This window comes from Halyomorpha halys, unplaced genomic scaffold (genome assembly GCF_000696795.3).
Source record: "Halyomorpha halys isolate HHAL.00 unplaced genomic scaffold, Hhal_1.1 Scaffold953.1, whole genome shotgun sequence".
NCBI lineage: Eukaryota > Metazoa > Arthropoda > Insecta > Hemiptera > Pentatomidae > Halyomorpha > Halyomorpha halys.
In genome coordinates, this window is record NW_027110139.1 from 163,758 (window position 1) to 183,171 (window position 19,414).

Below are 19,414 nucleotides of genomic sequence, written 5' to 3' on the forward strand. Positions count from 1 at the left end.
TTATTATATGAAGAAAAAGTAAAGTAAATAAGTACCTTCTATGCAAATCTACCATATCAATAGGACGATCCGCAGAGGGATTTAAACAATGCGCACCCCCATAAATATCAGTAAAACTGATAGCAGAGGACAGCGAACCTTTACTGCTAGTTGTGGAGAGAGAACCTAAACTTGAACTTGAACTAACAGACAACGTTGAAGCAGATAACGTTCTTAATTGAGATTCTAATGAAGCCATAGTATGGAGTGCATCACGAAGTCCAGACAATAAAACTTGCTTTTCTTCATGAAGCCTTAATCTAAAATGTTTTAAAACAACAAAATTCAGATTGTAATAATATTAATAGGAAGATAAAAGATGTAATAAAAAAATAAAACAACAAACCTGTCCGTAATCGTGCGATTAGAAACTTCCAGAGCTGTATTCAGGTCTTGTTCTAATCTGTGAATTTCATTTTGAATATCAGACATTTCTTTCAAACTTCTAGTATGAGGAGTAATACTTCGCAGCTCTCGTAATAATTGCTCCTTCTCTTGAAACAACAATAATCTAGGAACATAAAAAATATATAAAAGCATTAGAATGGCTTGGTACTATCAAGAAAAAAATCATGTTATGATATTATTAGTTTTAATTTTGCTCAAACCAAGATGATAAATTCTTAATAGATAACAAGCTATGATGTGATATTTCCTGATTTAGAAATTAAATTTTCCTAATAAGTCATCAAAATTGGCTAGATAACTAACCTTCATATTAATCCAAAGGAAACTTTACCTGTCTTTATCACTTTCTGCTTGTCCTGGGGTAACTTTTTCTTCCAAATCAGCAAGCTGACCTTGTATAAACTGTATCCTTTTGCGAGCTTCATCATATTCCAATCTCATTCTTGCCATTGTAGCTAATCTAGTGCCCATTGGTGCAAGCTAAAGCAAAATTGAATTGTTATTGTCTGGTAAACACAAACAAATAATACATTGAAAAGTAAGTTAATTAAAACTTTATCACTAATGAAAAATTAAAAATCAATGTTTAATCACAGGCATATAACTATATTACATATTTGTAAACAAAATTTGTAATAAATAACATACCTCTCCAGACAGATCAGTTTGTGATGCTGTAGATAATTTTTCTGAAGGAGGGGCTGGTGTTGTAGATCCTACCGAACTAGGCAAAGATAAAGTGCTAACATCAGGAGAACTTTCTCCAAGCTGAAGTCTAGTTAAGTCATCTTTAAGCTTTGCCAAGGACCTCATTAATTCAGAACGTTCTTGTTCACCAGAAGTCAAAGATCTTTGTATTTCACGGAGCTCTGCCACCATAGCTTGAGCTTCATTGATATTATAGCAGCCTCCATTTAATTTTTGTTCAACACTGTAAAGGAAAAAAACAAACAATAAATTAAAAAAATATAAAAAGCTAAAAACCAACAACACTAAATTATGAAGTCAGATTATGAAACCAATCCATTGTTATTTCAAACTCAAAGCCAAGGATGGCAGTGACTGCATAATAGTTATTTTAAAGAATTATTTAACACATCTTTTAGTAGACTTGGTTTTACTATTACCCAACTGATATGTTAAAGCATTTTACAATCGCCAATCTGGATTGATGAAACACTATGCCAAAGTATGCTTCTTAGTTGTTGTTTTTTTTTATCAAGAGTAGTTTTTAATTCAAAATTCTAGAAGTGTTTTTTAAGTTTTTTATCAGATAATAATAATTATAATAAATTTATTCCATCAAATTACCAACTAAGATAAGTTTCTGATCTCATGGAAACAAATATCTGTCTAATTAATTTTGTTTTTGTTCGGTTTAAATGATTTCTCCTGAGAACAGCAGATATTCAATCAAGATATTTCGTCATAATTTGTTGTTCAGTAGCTAGTGTCTACAACCTAGGCGATTAGTGAGCACTGCGAAACTTCAGTTTATTTTGATGAAATACAATTCCATAAGGTTCATAAAAAGAAACATAATTTTTTTAAAAAATTCTTGAAAGTGAAAAAATGACTGTTGTTGGAATGAGATCTAATTGGCAATGTATTATTTTAAATTTCGCAACAGAAATATTTTTAATACCAAATCACTATTAATAATTGCTAAAAATGTGAAATAAACATTGAAACATAAAATCACTATGATCTGCTTTCTCTACACTCACTTCCAACAAGTCAAAAAAAATCCCTTAAATGACTTACTATGTATGTATAAAATTTACATCTCTAATTCATGATAAAAAATACAGCAAGTGAAAATACTTACGACGACAGTGTTTCTACTCCTCGCTGAGTACAAGACATTTCTGCTCTAATTTGTTCCAATTCCCTTTTAAGTCGGGAAACCCTACTTTTGGCAAGTGCAACATCAGATTTGAGAAGGTCAGGATCATATTTGGTACTTAAAGAACTTGAACTCGAGCACACTAAAAATAAAAAGTAATATGACAGCCACTTATAAGAAGCAATTAAATATTCATTTTTATTTAAATACAGTATATACTAGTTTGTAACCGTTATTTTGTACAGAATATTGACTTGGATATTTTCTTCATTTCACTTCCTGTGATATACTGAAACAAGAATCTCACAGCACTTTTCAAACTATGAGCTTGTAAAATAAAAGATGTGGAGCAATAGAATGTTCAAGTTATATGATTATGATTATTTATCATAATTTTCTTATATATTTTGAATTTTATCAAATAATAATCTACAATGTTTAGATGAAATATTCATCTTCTTATCATTACGATGTATTGTAGTGATTTATTAATTATAAAAATTGAGATATTCAAATAAAATCATCCCTAATCGCTTGCTCCTTTAATGGAAAATTATAACTTGTATGCAATTTATAGTTCTTCAATAATAATTATTTTCAGATTTAATATTATCACTGAACAAATGGAAACCAATAGTTCATTTATACACTTATTTTATTGCTTCAAGGGCTTTTCAAAAATAATGAGCTAAACATATAAAAAAAAAAAACTGATGACATTTCAGGCGCAGCAGGTTAATAAGGATTCTACGGTAGTGTGTGTTGTGTAGAGTAGTAAAGATGAGTTGGAGTAGTTTTTAAAAGCCATAGAAAAGTAAGTGCAGAAATCTTCAATTAATTATCACTCAGTTTCTATTAACCGTCAATGAAGAATCCAAAGAAAAATGTGGAGCTTTTAACTCAAGAGTATGTGTATTTCAAATAAAATATTAACAGTAGTTGAAAAAGCTCAGGTAATATACAATAATACGAAATAAAAATTAATAAGTGTATATATCTTTAATTTATGATTTTATTAAAAGATGAATTAACTAATTGCTATTTATTGGTTAAGGTACTATTCTAATAGTATTTCTGTCATTTGTCTATTCACTTAACCATATTATCCAAGGTCCCGGTAATAACAGTTAATCATAATTTTATTGTTATTATTATATTATTAAAACTTTGTATATTATTGATTTTTTAAACCAATAAAATCTTATCTGTTTTATAATGTTATTTTTATTTTCCTACCAATCATGACTAAGTAATGAACAATAAGTAATAATTTCATTTTATAAAAGCAAATGGGTGTGGCCTAGGTGAGTCAATGAAAGATATTCATAGACGTGAAATAATATTTAACTTTCAAAAAGGCATTCAAACTGATTGTTATTTATCAGTAAACAAAAACAGCTGGTATATATATATTTTTTCTTTACTATAAAGCAGTTATTTTGACTAATGGAACAAACATAAAATATATAACTACATTTTTTTTTTTAGCATATTTACTGAAGAAACAATGTTAACACTATTTGATGTTACATTTCACTTGGGAAAGCAGTATCAAACATTTATGTAAGTATTGTGATACATCTTCCTGGTTCCTACAATGTCACCTATCACATCCCATCTTAGTCATAGTCCATATCTTTCAGGGTCTTATATTTGTTCTGATGGGATCCTTCTTATTAACTCCAGTAAAACTCTGCCTCCACCTACTCAGAGCAGTCTTCCTACTTAAATGTATTGGTACACATCTATTTCCTTATAAAAAAAACCTAATTGGCAATGTTTGATCTTTTCCATATTACATTTTAACATGTTCTACCATAAATTCTATTCTTCTTTATTTCAATTTCAATAAGGTTAAGTTAATTATAAATCGAAAAATCAGTGAAAAAGCAAGAACAGTCTAATTAAGATTTGAAAACCTAATCTTGAGGGATTTCGATATAATACTACTATTCATATGGTAAGAATTAGTAAAATAATAGGAATATGTAGTCATCAGGCATCTTTCCATTTCAATACCAATATTTTATGTAAAGGGAACTAACCATGAAAAGATTTGGATTCTAAATTTAAAATGAATAGTCTGATATTTACATAAAATCCAGCACAGTTATGTTTTACCTTAAAGACACTAATATTTGGTCTCAGTTAGATTATATCAAACCGCAAAGCTAGAAATTAAAATTGACCATTCAATAAAATAGGAGAAAATAAAATAAAATACTTACAACTAGTCCTTGATGTATTTAATGTACTAAGAGCATTATTTAGATGATTATATTCATCCTGAGCCAAACATAACCTTTGCTGCTTTACATCGTAGATTTCTTTTTTGGCCTAAAAATCAACAAAACATGAAACTAAAACTAAAGGCAAATTACAGTAAGCTTAAAATAGTTAATAAGAAAAATAAATGAATAAAATATTTTAAAATATAAGCAAAAAATATATAAATACCTCTAACAAATCTTGAGCAGTGTGCAAATAATCTCTCAACATTGCTTCTTGTATAGCACGCCATTCCAGTCTCGGATCTTCCAATTGCGTACATTCTAAAGAAATTATAACATTTATTTTAGCAAACTTTAAAATATTATATATATAGTCACTGTAGAAGTAACTTTTTATTCCTCAATATTTCCAGGAAAGTAAAAAAAAAAAAAAACTATAATTAATATGTATGTGTAACTATGTAAAATATGGTTTTTACTTAAATTTAATATATAATTTGAATTTTGTTTAACAAGTATTGTCAGAGATATTCAGTGGGAAATTTTTGAGAAATGGATATTTATACCTGAATTTCAATCAAAATTGAAATACAGTATGCAGCTTACTGTGATATTGTTTACAGTGGTGAAATGCTAATTCAACCTTTAGAATTTTATACTACCTTATAAAACTAATTAAAATACTTTTTTCACAAATTTTCATAAATTATAAAATATAAATGGTTTGGAACAAAATAAATACTTACGTTTCACATGGTCTATGTAATAAACTCCTATATTTGGATCGTAACCTTCTTCCCATCCTAAAGGCAATTCTGTACCAATGCAATCAGCAAATGTTTGAGGCTTAGTGTACCTAGAAAGAATAACACTTAATAAAACACAGCAATGGATAAAAATAAAACAAATCCATCTTGTTAAGAATTAATACAGCATTTTAAAATATTCAATTTCCATTAGATCTGACAAAAGTTGGAATTCTAGACAGGCGAGATTAAACTGAGCAGAGAAAATTGAATGAGCCAATCAGTACCTTTTAACCTTTTACTATACGATGATGATTAAACCATATTCTACTATTCCTTTTTAAAGTATGTTAAATTGGAAGTTTTAAATATATTTCACCTTAAATATTCAATCAATTAAATATTTGTAGCATCATTACAAATTAAATATAAGCAGATATAGGACAACATTAGCATTGAAACCACACCTCACCAACCTGAGCACCTCAAAACTCTTATGCAAACATTTCTTCATATCCTCAAAAATCTGTAATTAAGATCTGAGAAAAAAACAGATTCATATTTTGAAAAATAAAAAATCTGTAGTGAGGGTTGAAGAAAAAATTATACAATTTCGAAAATTCAAAGGATAACTTGAAAACCACAACTATCAATCTCAGCTTGTCAAACTAAAACCAGTAAAAATTTAGGTTGCATTATGTTAAAATAAATGGATGAATATGGATTCAAAATACATCTAAGGCAATTAAGAAAAGACAGTAATGTGTATTTCCCCTCCAAAATTCAGAAGTCCTTGTCTCTCAAAAAAGTCATTGATCATCTTATAAATCTCCATCTTCTGATGATCACCATCAATTCTACATCTTTTCTAATCTCCAGAAATATCAATGCAACACCAAGTTCCCAATGTCCTTCGCAATTCTGAACTACTTCATCCCCTCTACAATCCAGTATCCAACTCGGCCACTCTACACAATTCATCCTAACCACAATTACAGGTGATCTTCACATTGACACAGAAGAAAATAATTACCAGTCTATTACTTTATTTACTAAGGGTCAGATAAAATTAGTTTCATGGTTATCGTTAAGCCTTTAAGAGATATTAAATTTAAATTTATTAACCATTCCATTTTCATTTAAAAATCCTACCAATAACACTTCAAGATTTTTTCTCTCCTCAAGTGAACACTTAGGATAATTGCTCATTTTTTAATTATTTCTCACAGCTTTTCAGCTGCACTTAAAAATAATTCATCTAAATTAGCTGATAGCTGAGAATGATATAATTTATGTTTTACTGGAAAACAAATTTGGTTTTCTTTAGCCAAACGATAAAAACCGTTATAATGGAAAAAATTGATATTTTTTCACAAAAAAGTAATATAATATAAATGATGTTATGAATTATGAACTGAAATGAGATATAGCAAAATAATTTGGTACAATTACTGACATTAATCAAGAGAACAACCATCCCCAGTTTTATCAACAATGAAGGGTGGATGTCATAGTGTGGTTGAACTGTCATGGAATGACCTTATTACCATAAACCCACTACAAATAACCCTGTTTACCACCTTATAGGAAATAATCTAATAAATTAACAATTTAATACATTAACTGTGGCACTGAAAAGAATTCATCTTTTTTTAAATTATTTTAATTATACTATTCCGTGATACAAACAATTAGTAGCCATGATAAAATAGCTTATTAATCAAGGTGAGTCGGGGTATTTGCATAAATTGAAATTTATCTCAAATTTTTATTGTTTAGAGAACAACCAACTATGATGATATTAAGTAATTCAATCCAATTTATTTCAAATTACTATAGATGGTAGCTCTACCAACAAAACAAATTTAAGAAAAATACCCATTTATACACTTGTCCTGTATATGCACTTACCGTGAGTTAACTTGTATTATTATCCTACTTAAAATCGTAGTTAAACTAATTATCATACCAAGAAGTTGACAATGTCTACAAGGTTAAAAAAGTACCGTCTACTTACAAAAACTTAAGTCATACATGGATCAAAAGGCATAGTAATAATAAATGAATTTTTTATTTTTAATAAGCTACACTAAAAGTAACTAAAATAAAAGGTTTTTGGTTTTCTAAAATAATTTTAGAACAACACACTTCACTAATATTAAATAATAGTGAACCACCAAATCACTACAAATTAATACAGAAAATGTTGAAGAACAATTCATAAAATAATGCATATTCTCGATGAATGGTTTTCCTGGTTTCTTTAATGTCTTACGAAGACAAGTATTAAACAAAAAGTGGCTATACTGAGGTAGGGTTCTTTAAAACTATAATTGAATAATTGAGTAGCATATCAAAGACTCTTTGACGTTTATGTCAGGGATGGAAAACCTAATGTCAATGCAGGTTCAACACCAGCACACAACGTGTTAATGACATGTAACTCCCTAAACAGTTCATATCATTAAAATATTCGGTGATTGTGACTTTGGATTTACAGAAACCAAAGTAAATCAATAACAACATAAATAATCTTCAAATAATAAACAAATAATTCTGGATTATATAATGAATATATGCAAACAATAACAATTAAACTGAGAGTTAAGATTTTATACCAACAGAGAGCTGGTAATGAGGCTATTAGAAAAAAAAATTCTTGATTTCAAATACAAGATAATAAGCTAACTACACAAAACAATTTAGAGCATCAGTTTATCTAGGATGAAGCATTCATGATATATGATGCAAATTCAAACATTTCAACCATAAGAAACAATACCAAACGTATACAACCCTATAGCAATACTAAAATTAAAATGCTTATAAAAGAGAATTAAAAGATACCATATTAAAAAATGGCCAAATCTCAATTTATTTTTTTTCCAGAAAGCAAACTTGGTTATTTTTGTAAATTATCCAGGTTTGATAAACATTCAAATGCAATGGTTAAAATTTTGTTTGTTTACATGACAACAAATTACAATTTGCATGGACACAAATGATGACAGTTGTCATTTGACATTTACTAACCACAAGACAGACTAATACACACAAGAGATGCTATCAACGTCTAAATATAAATTAAGGATGAATAATATGACATATTTTGGGGAGTATGTGACAACTTAGAACACAGGATGTTCCTTACCGTGTAAATAAATCAATTTTAATCTATATCACTTAATCCTACACCTACTGATGTAGGGTGATAAATCCATAATGCTGAATTAAAACAGACTTCAATAACAAATGAATGCTCTTAAATAATTACAGCAGTTATTTAACATTTCTATAACTGGGATAAAGGTACAATAAACAAGGCAAGAAAAAAAATTATAGTAATGTTTACTTCAAAGAAATGTACTCTTGGTGATTTTTAAATATTATCTACTTATGAACACAATGATTTTTTTCCTCTAAATAATATAAAATTTCAAATGAAATTTTAAAATGAAAAGGAAGAAAATAAGCCTTAAAATGAAAATCATCCAAAAAATGTTAAGGTCACTTTTAATGTGAATAAAATGTTTATGGCTCACATGGTTTAATGTAGACAGCAGCACCATCATGAAATATTTAGAGCACTATATTTACATCGAATTAATATAACAGAAGTTAAACATCGTTAATATTGAAAACATTATAGCTAATACGTGTTGTCAAGTAATATAATCGGGATTATGTCAGTTGGAAAAAAGATACTAAAAGAAATACTATTGTAGACAACTAAGTTACCTGTCTCTAGGATCAATCCAAGTAGTTTTCTTGTTGTTGTGATCAATGAAATAAACTTTTCCGTCATAATCACGTCCGTAATCCCAACCTTCAGGCAATGGAATTTCTCCATTTCGTCTCCTTGGCATATTTCACTACATAAATCCATCAAAAACTACACCAACTGACACAATACCTATTCTACTCCGCCATGATGAGGAGTATTATCAAGAGAGCCATGACATCACAAACCCCAGAGCAGCTCGCTCTCTTAGAAAACATTCGAAGTAACACTTATCAATCTGCATTGTTATGTAAACTTACTGAGTTTATTCAAGCAGTCCCCTTTTTTATAGATGGATAACTTAAATCTGATAAGTCTTTATGACAGTGCGGTCGTAAAGTCTCATGAGTCACTGAACTCATCATTGAAACTTTTATCTTATTAATGGAATACGAGCTAGTTTAATCCTGTACTTTTTTTTTTTTTTGTTCAAATTTGTTGCGTTAATTTTAGTCAATATATTTCTCTTAATGAAAACTTCGTGTATCTAACTGGGGAATAGGGGTCCTATTCTTTTAAATATATTCTATATAGATTAAATTTGACTTTTATAAAATCAAAATAAAGTAACAATAATTGTTTTCACTGCTTCTATTTTTAAAATTAGTTTCAGACCTTTAAGTACATGTTAAACATATAAAGCTCATCAAATCGATTTGTAACATCCAATCTCGTTGATATAATTTTTTTGCATCTTATATATTTTTAAATAAAATTTTTTTTTTAATGAAAAGGGTTTATTTAAAAATAAAAACCAATGTGTAAATGTGAATCTAAAATTTAATTAGTTTAATAGTCCACAATCATTTATTACAACATAATTTTGAATTTTCCCTTGACAAAAACTAATTAACAAACAAATAAAAAATGTCGCACTAAGGGAATCCAGTTTCCAAAATGATAAAAAATACCACTCAATAACATAACATACTTAGAAAGAAATTTAAAGAGACAGGTAAACTTTACATTAAAAAATATCATGGCAGGAAAAGCCATCTCATGATAGCTCCTAAGATAGAGGAGAATACAAACCCCCGAAACGTCAACAATTAAAAAAAATGGAATAATAAAAAAGTTATGGATGTAAAAAACGTTTAGTTAATAAAAAAATAAATACGAGACGAAGTCAGTGTATTGATAATGACTTCCTTGTTCACATTATTGACTCCAATGTAAAAAATGTATTAAATAGATTCAAACACATTTTTATTAAAATTTAAGATATTAATCAACTTTGATTTAGAGAACTATATACTAAAATTCATATATCGTCTATTTATACAACACCTGTTTAATGTTTTTAGTTAAAAATGTATATTAGTAATGCTTAATCAAGTCAATTTAATGGTTATATTCAGTTTAAAAAGCCTAGTTTTTACGGTATTCTTTAAATTTATTAAACCGTGTGGTTTGTAACAGAGACGTATTCGGCGAGAAAGTTACTACCAACCTTGCTAGAAAATATAAATTATTGCCAAGAGGCAAATCAATAGTTTAAAACATTTCAAAATTTTATATCATTCGTTTATGTACACGTACCTCGAAAAACTTCAATTATCACCCCTCTTTATGGATATATCTGTGTATGAATAAATGAATGAAGTTGGTACTTAAATGAACAGGGACGTAGTTATGGGAGGTGTTGGGGGGGGGTGTCACTCTTTTCTGTGCCAAAAAAATTCGAAAATCGAAAAAGTTGGTACCTACTTTAATTGAATAGAAAAAATATTGTATTTAAATGTCAACATTTGTAACAGGTAACTGAAAACTTAATATCCATAAGAGTTAGGAAAACTTAAATATGTACTTTACAATATAGCTAGGAAAATACAAATATTTAATCAATACATTTGGGGAAATTAAATAATTTTTTAATATTGTCGACAAGATTAAAATATAGTTTGGAAATCTGGCTAAAATTTTTGGAAAAATTTAGATTTTCCCTACCCAACTAATTTTTGTTGTAACGCCACTGACGATGAAACTATACAAGGTCTGAAAAAGTTTTATCTCAAAACAGTCACTGAAATATTCGCTGGACATAAACTTATAACTCGATATCAGGAGAATGAAAAAAATACAGAAAATACATCTAGGCTTTGAGACGCGTCATCAGGTATTGCACTTTTAAGGCAGTAGTAATGGCATGCGCTCAAGCAATAATCGTGATTACGCGTTTTATCAGCGCGCCATTGTTACCGGAATGAGAACGAAGTTCTTCAAGTTAGAGTGAGAGTAGATTATGTTGCATTGTTCCTTATTAACCTGCAAATATGATTTTTAAACATTGTTAATTTCAAATTGTTGAATATATTATCAATAATATGATTCACATAAACCTAATGGACGTGCACAAATAAATATACTATGAGAACGTCTCTCGGCATCACGGTTTAAAAGGTTATTTAAGACTCCTCTTGAGATGAGGCTCAGTAGCAAAAGCCTCTCATTTCCAGATATTAAAGCAGGTAGACGCCTCAAATTCCTCGGCTACAGACGACTTCTACTTCTTAATCCAATCCAGTTTCTTTGCTACATACCTTTTTATACTTAAAAAGATCGAACGCTTAGTTTCAACTTAGACCTTCATTATATAGTCAGTGTCGAGATCAACATATCCGGAATACAATTATGAGTTTTCTTCACAAATTCATCAAGACTATTTGAAAAAAAAATACTGTCACTAACGGAGGCTTATAAGCCCGCGAGATCAGTGAAACTGGCTTAGGTTGTAAGCGGCAGTACATCATCTCGAGGTGATAAATGGTTTTTTAGGAAGCGAACTTTCTCGTGAATCTGAGGCCGCTTTGTCTGTTATAATTCCAAAATGCTTTAGATAAGGTCCAAAAACTGAGTCAATTCATCTCCCGAATGAGAGTTGCAAAAGGCAGATGTTGTGGACAGGAAGGACCATTTTGGAAAGATATACTAACAAAAGCAGTATCAAAATAAGCCATTTCTATCCTCAGGAGAGAACCGAAAGAAACTCATTATTTATTTTTTTTAAATCGTAATACCGAAGAAAAGTGGTTAATTATGGAGATAAAAAATAAGAGAAAAAGAAATAAAATCTATTCATATCTTCCGGTCGTGCATGGACATCAAAGTTCTAAAATTTAGCTACTTGTGTTTTCTAGGGTGCTTTTCTGTTCACACCTTTCAAGATTGGAACTGGATGTTGCTCTGAGCAAACTAAAATATGAGAAGAGATTGTTCCAGACGGTCTATTGCCTGAATTCTTGAAAAATTTGGGATAGAAAGCTAAAGACATCGTTTTAAGATTTATAAATATTACGTGGAAAAGTCATTTTCCAGCTCAATGGAAGAATGCAGAGGTACTACCTATCCTAAAAAATGTAAAACCAGCTGACGATATCAATAGTTACAGGATTACCTCTCTCACGAGCCCCTCTGTAAACTGGTTGAACGAATGGTTATAGCGAATATCTTGAGCCAAAAAATCTTCTTTCTTTTAGACAGGCGGGTTTCAGGAAGACAAAAAAACACGGTTGAGCAGGTCATCAGATTCTCTCAGAAAGTAAAAGATGGCTTCCATAGAAGACAACATACACTTGCAGTGCTTATTGACTTCTAAGCTACTTTTGACTGCGAATGGAGGAAAAAACGTATTACGAATTTGAAACGTACGGGTATAGGTAGCAATGTCCTCTCATGGATTCGATCTTTCCTGGGACAGAGATTTATTAAGTTATTAAGAATTAACTATAGTAGTTCAGTGTCCAGTTATCGGCAAACCAAACAAGTTTTACCACAGGGCTCATTCCTAAGTCTTTATTTATTCAACGTAATGATTAATGACCTGGTTGAGAGGATAATGATTAATCACCCTGGGGTCTAAGCACTTCTTTTTGCGGATGACCTGGGTATCTGGGGAACAAATTCTAGTATGGGTGATTTGGAAGAAACTCTAAATAAAGCCATGAACACGCTAAACGACTGGGCGAAAGAAAATGGAATAACAGTTAACCAATGAAAAACTGTGTGTTTAGCCTTAGTACAAAAAAAATCGTGGTTCATTTATACTTTGAAGGCGAAGAACTAACCAGAAATGATGAAGCATGCTATTTAAGGATCACGATGGACTCTAAGCTGACCTGGCTAAAACAACTCGGAAATAACAATCAAAATTGAAGCTGATGAAAAGGCTAACAGGGAGTAAATGGGGAGTGTCCCAAGACGTTCTTAGTACAACCTACAAATCATAGGTACGGCCTAATCTGGAGTATGTAGCTGAACTTTTAAAAACCTCTTCCAAAGCAGCGTTAGGAAAGTTAGACAAAGTTCAAAATTAAGCCTTACGCATAATCACTGGGGGTGTGAAATCGAGACTCCCATCAAAGCTATGGAACTGCAAGCAGGCCTTGAACCACTACAGGATAGGAGGAAGAAATCTGCTCTGTGTCTTTATGAAGAGTTTATGTGACGATAGGATCATCTATCTTTACCAGATAGACCTACCTACTGAGGAAAGGCAGAATATAAGCATCTCCTGCATCCCAAAGCACGATTCCGCTGAATTCTACGGGCGCCTCAAACTGGTATGTGGTTGGATCAAGAAATATTTCCCTGAACCCGAGCTTAGAGCTGCTGCATTAAAAACAATTTATGAGCTATACCCCATAGAGTAATAGCTACACATTTATACCGATGGGTCTGCGTCCGGTATTAACAAGGGAGCTGGAGCAGGTGTATACTCTATCAACTTTCAATTGTCATTTCCCGTTGGAGCTGGATGTAATAATAATAATGCAGAAATGCTGGCTATTTTCTTCGCGATGGAAGCCACAAATGAATGCGATGATAACACTGTAATCTTCAGCGACTCCCAAGGCGTAATACAAAAATTAACAACACCAGCTTCCGCAGGGTCACCCACGAATAAAAGTGCAGAAACATGGCTATTATCATGAAGAAAAGAGGAATGGTTATAGCTCTGCAGTGGATACCAGGCCATGTTGGTATAAATGGTAATGAACAAGCTGACAAGTTGGCTAAACTGTGTAGAATCCCAGTCTGTTCAACCACTTTCCTACAGAACAGTAAAATCAATGATAAGTTCTTTTTTGGCTTGAGTTGCTTGTTTTCGTCTAGTAACAGGTCATGATCTGTTCCCAAAACACCTCCATCGAATTGGCATCGTAGATTCACCGAAATGTCCTGTATGCAACATGGGAGACATTGATGGAGACCATCTTTTAACGTGTGTTGGACTAGAAGATATTCAACAGGATGCGGACCAACTAAGAGGAAAAGTAAAATTGAATTGGACTGCGAGAGGGAAAAAGGCGTAATAGCCCAGTTCTTGTGACGTTGGAAATATATATAAGGTATGTTTAGCCGAGAGAAAAGACTTGAAAAAAAAAGGGACTAGTAATTTGACACACGAGATCACTTCATATATTGATTTATATGGCTCCTTAGTCATATATATATATATAAGTTAAGTATTGGCGAAAGCACAATGTCAAAAAAGAGAAGAAGGAAAAAGATCTAACTCGCTTGAACTGCTGTAAAATACTAATCTATTTGCGGACCCGGTCCGTCTATATATATATACAATCGGTCAGCTGTTCTCGATCAGCTGATATGGACCTGTCAGCTGACAGTCCGTAACTTATATACATTCTGGCATTGTTGACAGGGTGAGTCTTAGAATTACGAGAAGACACTCCAGGCGCTTACGGAGTTACCATCATTGGGAAACTTAACTGTTCAACATGAACCGTAAGCTTTTTTCGGTTCTGGTATGCTTTCTATTATGACTACATTGTGTTCCCTGATTGTAATCACCCGGAATGGCCCCTCATATCGCAGGGATTCTTTGCTCCTATTGAAACCTAACCTACGATATACAACCGTCCCAGTTATAATATCTCCCGGCACATCACGGAGATCCAAATTTTGTCGCGTTACTCGCCGCTGTTTCTCCCGTTCAATCCGCCCTCTCGCTTTTTCCCATGACTTTCGCATGGTCATCCCGTGACTGACGGTTTCCCCCTCCGCTTCCTCTGTGTCCATAAAATTCCTGCGACGCCCTTGATGGCCAAATAAAACTTCGAACGGTGAAAACCCCGTAATGGTGTGGATGGAGTGATTGTACGCGGCCACTGCCCTTATTATCGCCTCGTCCGGCTCCAACCCTTTGTCTGCATAGTAAACCCTCAGGTGGTCACTTAGGGTGCTGTGAAGTCTCTCCACTCCTCCTCTACTTTTTGGATGACCCGGAGTGTTAATATGGCAGTCCACCCCCAACGTTTTCATTTCTTCCCTTATCAAGGCATTGTTGAACTCCCTCCCCCCGTTGGATGAAATTCGATCCGGGACTCCATAAAATTGGAATCATGTCCTGAGTGCGGCTAATACAGCCTCGAATGCTCTATCTTGCACTTGGTGCACCATTGCCACCTTGCTGAAGAGTTCAATGGCAGTGACCCATCTGTAACCCTTCCACATAAAGGAGTCAATCTGGATATCCATGAGCGATCTCTGTGCAGTGGGTGTTTCTTCCTGTACCGGTCGAGGTATATATATATTTGGTTCTGGCCAAATTGGCAACATATGGAACATTGAGGTCCTGATGGATGACTTGATTTGTGACAAAGTAAGAGGCATTAAGGATTTTACGAAGGATTTTGGACTGTAAGGATTGGATTCGGGAGGAATTTGATGTTTTAGTGGAGCCCCAAAACTCAACTCCTTATGTCCAGATAGGCCTTATAATAGTCGTGTAGATCAGTCTTTTGTAAAGGATTGGCAATTTAGACCGTTTGTCTAGTATTAGTAAATGTAATAGTCGGAATCGACGAGCAGTTTCTTGTCTTTTTAGTCTTGTATGAGGATTCCATGTCAGTCGTACTGCCCAATATAAATTAGATTTTTAAAATTTTCACTGGCAAATTTCTTATTTCTTAGGTCAAAGGTAGGACATGAGTCTAGGTGTTCTCCATTCATACTCTATTGATTGCATTTTACAGATATAGGATTTTGAGCCAAGCCTATCTTGTGTTGATGACTGTTGATAATCGTGGACAGTAGTCAGACGGGAGTTGGCTGGTGCATCTCTTCTTGAGAGACAGCAGTGATTGGGGTTTCCATTAAACAGTTGTCTTTTCCCTTCCACCTTGTCTATGTAGGTTTTTTCTCCTTAATAAATAAATAATTCTCCTTAACTATGGTATGGAATGTATGTGGCAATTCTGCTACTTGCTCGACAAGACTATCAGTCTTTTCATTTCATGAAATATCGTAATGGCTAAAAATAGACTGTAGAACCACAATAGTACCTTGGATTATCGGGTTGTAGAGAAGGAATTTGTATTCCAAAACAGCGCTTGATAGATTGTCATTCATACTATACAGCAAGGCTAGCTGCTTGAGAGTCGATGAAGAGAACAACATTTCGGTCTTGCCTTCTTATCAATGCTCTAAGGAAATAAGAATAGCTGCTATTTGGCCGTCGAAGTTTGTACATCCCCTCTCCGCTGGGGGAGGGAAGAATTGGAAATCCCCTGAGTAAGTACTTTCAGTACTTCTAATGCTGATTCACCTGATCCGTCCATATAAACTCGAAGCCAATCCTCAGGAGGATATTTTTGAGCTATAGTTTCCAGGGTAATTGCTTTTAGTTCATGGCCAGATGTGCTTTCCTTATCATCCTTGTACAGGGGTTGGAGCTCTGCCTTCTTTGCGTGATGGTGAGTTGGGAAATGTGCCAGTATAAATGGTTTTCTCTCTTCACAGCCAAGCTCTCTTTCTTGAAGTAAAGCCTAAGTTTTCAGCATGGAGGAATCTTATGTCTTGAGCTGTTGAGTTGGGATTTTGTAGTTTTTCCAAAACCCTGGATCCGTTCTTTGGATTCGTTCGTGAAGACATATTGCATCTTTCTCTCGCCGGTTAGAAAGAGATTCTATTATGGTTTGCAACTCCATAGCTGCAACCCATGACTTTGTTCCGCTGGCTGTTCAGCCTCTTTAGAGATGCATCAGTGGCAGTACTAATGACCTCAGAACTGTATTTCAAGGCTGGACGGACAAAAATATTGTATGCGAGACCCTTCACATCCTTGGTGTCTCCCCATGCCTTTCCTCCAAGGCATTTGAAGAGCTTAAGCCTGTTTTCTCCCTTTTTCACCATCTTTCAATTTGCCTGATACAAATCATTTTTGTATCTAAATTAACTCCCAGGTATTTGCCTACATAAGCTCTTGGCAAGGGAACGGTATTATGTTGACTTTCAGCTCGTGCACTTCCTTTGACAGTGAGAGAGAGCAGTTGAAACTCAGTTTGCTTGGTATTCACTTCATTTTATTTTTGCTTTGAGTGCATTTATGCTGCTACTGATCATAAATATTAGATGATCATCATCAAACATTAGAGCAGATATTCCGAGTATTCCCGTGAGTACACCAGCCAATACTTACTTTAAGAAACCTCTGAGTCATGAAGGACTGAATGGCTCGGTACATTTTCCCATTTATATTATTTTTCCGAAGCTTATTTAGAAGGAGTTTCCTTGCAGACTTTATCAAAAGCTTTAAAGTCAACATACACTGAAAGAATATGTTGTTTGCGTTGAAAGCCGTCATTTACATCCTCACAAAAATGAGCCGCCTGTTCAGGTGTATCTAGGGTACTAGGGAAACCTGGTTGCTGTGACATCCAATTTTCCCTATCTACATACATTTTGCAGCCATGCTAAGATTATTCTCTCATAAAGCTTATAAAAAACACAAGTGAGCGAGATAGGTCGGTAGCTAGCAGGGCAAGAGAGAGGTTTGCCTTTTTTGAGTATTGGGATCACCTTAGCTTTCCTCTAGGCTCTAAGATATTGCAAGCTGCATATAGTATTGAGGAAGTCCAAAACTGTTTGAACACAAAACAATACAACCAGTTGTATACGGGACTCTGGTAAGACGTCATATATAATATCGCTTTCCCCATATTTTGTTTATGCCTGAGAAACATTAAGTTCTTCAAAAGTGAAGTCATCTTTATAGAGATGGTTTTCAATGGAGTTCAGATATAAGATTGGTGGAGAGGTTTTTTTATCTTTCAGCATCTTTTCTGGCTGTATCCCTATCTCTATACTTGTTTAGTCTCTGGAGGAGATTGTCATTCCAGAATGGGGAGTGCCTAAATAAATCCCCGAGGAATAGATTGCTTTGCAAACTCAAGAATTGCCGCTTGAATTCACGGACAGCTTCTATCCACATTCTTATTTATGATTTCAGGAGTAATGTGGGTGTGAGTGAGTTGAGAACTTTATTTTATCGACCTCTTTTAAATTCCATCTGAGCATTTGAGGTGCTGAACTACCAATTAATTTTGTGGGACTGTAAAGGTAAGCTAGCATTATTTTGTGATCAAATGCTCCTAGCGGAGGGGCAACTATGTGGAAAATCAGCGTAGCAATACGCGCGTGCTCCAGTAATAGGTCAGGGTGAGAGCTGTTACCGTTGTGATCTATAAAAGTGGACTTGGCATTTTCGTTTTCTACAAATTTAATCATACTTGTGGGTAAGTCCCACCACAGTTTTTCCCTCGTGTGTTTGAATTAGTGTAGCCCTGACACCTGGAATATACAAAAGGGATTTATCAGTTCAAAAAGCCTTCCAGCCAACATAAATTCGGATTATTATTAGGAAGGTTATAAATATTTAGTGGTAGAGATTGCTTGACAATAGATTTGTATCCACTCCTTCCAATTTATCATTTGCATTCATTTCCTCTTTACTTTGGAACTTAACTCTGAAAGATGGCCTAGTATCATCAGTTATCCCTGTTGCTATCTCCCTAGTTCTTGGAAGCGAGAAAAACGGAAGTCTGAATACTTGTAGTATTCCAGAGAATTAGTTGCAGCGCCCTCAACAATGCAAAATAGGACAATTTTGTTTGAATATATAAAATGTTTTAATAATGTACTTTTCACTGGTGAGACTACCTGTAATCCAAAAAAGAACCTTTTTTTAAAGTTCTAAAGCCTTGAGAAAGGTAGTATGCGTTGGCCAGGTGGTTTTTGTCCCATACTGGGCAGGCTGGCGACCCAGTGTGTCCCAGTATGTGATCGTCTGGTTGAATATACAGGGGCAAGATGAGGACGAGATGTTTCTTTTACAAAATTATAGTAGAAATATAACAGTTTATTGAAATCTACAATCTCTACTCTTTACCACTTATGCTATGATAAATTTTAATAGAATCAATGTTGAAAATACTTTTTTTTTTTATTTTTTATTTTTTTTAATTGATAGATTTATTTATTGATAGATATTACAATCTGCCACACAGTTGTGGGCAATAGGTAATATTGATGAATGATCTCATACATACTAAAATAAAAATAA

At 33.1% G+C, this 19,414-nt stretch overlaps 1 protein-coding gene across 1 annotated transcript in view; it reads right to left on the reverse strand.

Moving 5' to 3' along the window:
* Nucleotides 1-9,206, reverse strand: part of kibra (WW and C2 domain containing protein kibra) — a 33,800-nt gene extending 24,594 nt beyond the window's left edge. The window contains exons 1-9 of the mRNA XM_014431234.3: nucleotides 9,009-9,206; nucleotides 5,271-5,380; nucleotides 4,751-4,845; nucleotides 4,522-4,630; nucleotides 2,276-2,435; nucleotides 1,096-1,378; nucleotides 779-927; nucleotides 386-550; nucleotides 36-299 (exon numbers count right to left, since the gene is read on the reverse strand). Coding sequence (XP_014286720.1) covers nucleotides 36-299; nucleotides 386-550; nucleotides 779-927; nucleotides 1,096-1,378; nucleotides 2,276-2,435; nucleotides 4,522-4,630; nucleotides 4,751-4,845; nucleotides 5,271-5,380; nucleotides 9,009-9,136 — 1,463 coding nt within the window. The 5' untranslated portion in view covers nucleotides 9,137-9,206. The remainder of the gene's footprint in view (nucleotides 1-35; nucleotides 300-385; nucleotides 551-778; nucleotides 928-1,095; nucleotides 1,379-2,275; nucleotides 2,436-4,521; nucleotides 4,631-4,750; nucleotides 4,846-5,270; nucleotides 5,381-9,008) is intronic.
* Between the last annotated feature and the right edge of the window lie 10,208 nt (nucleotides 9,207-19,414).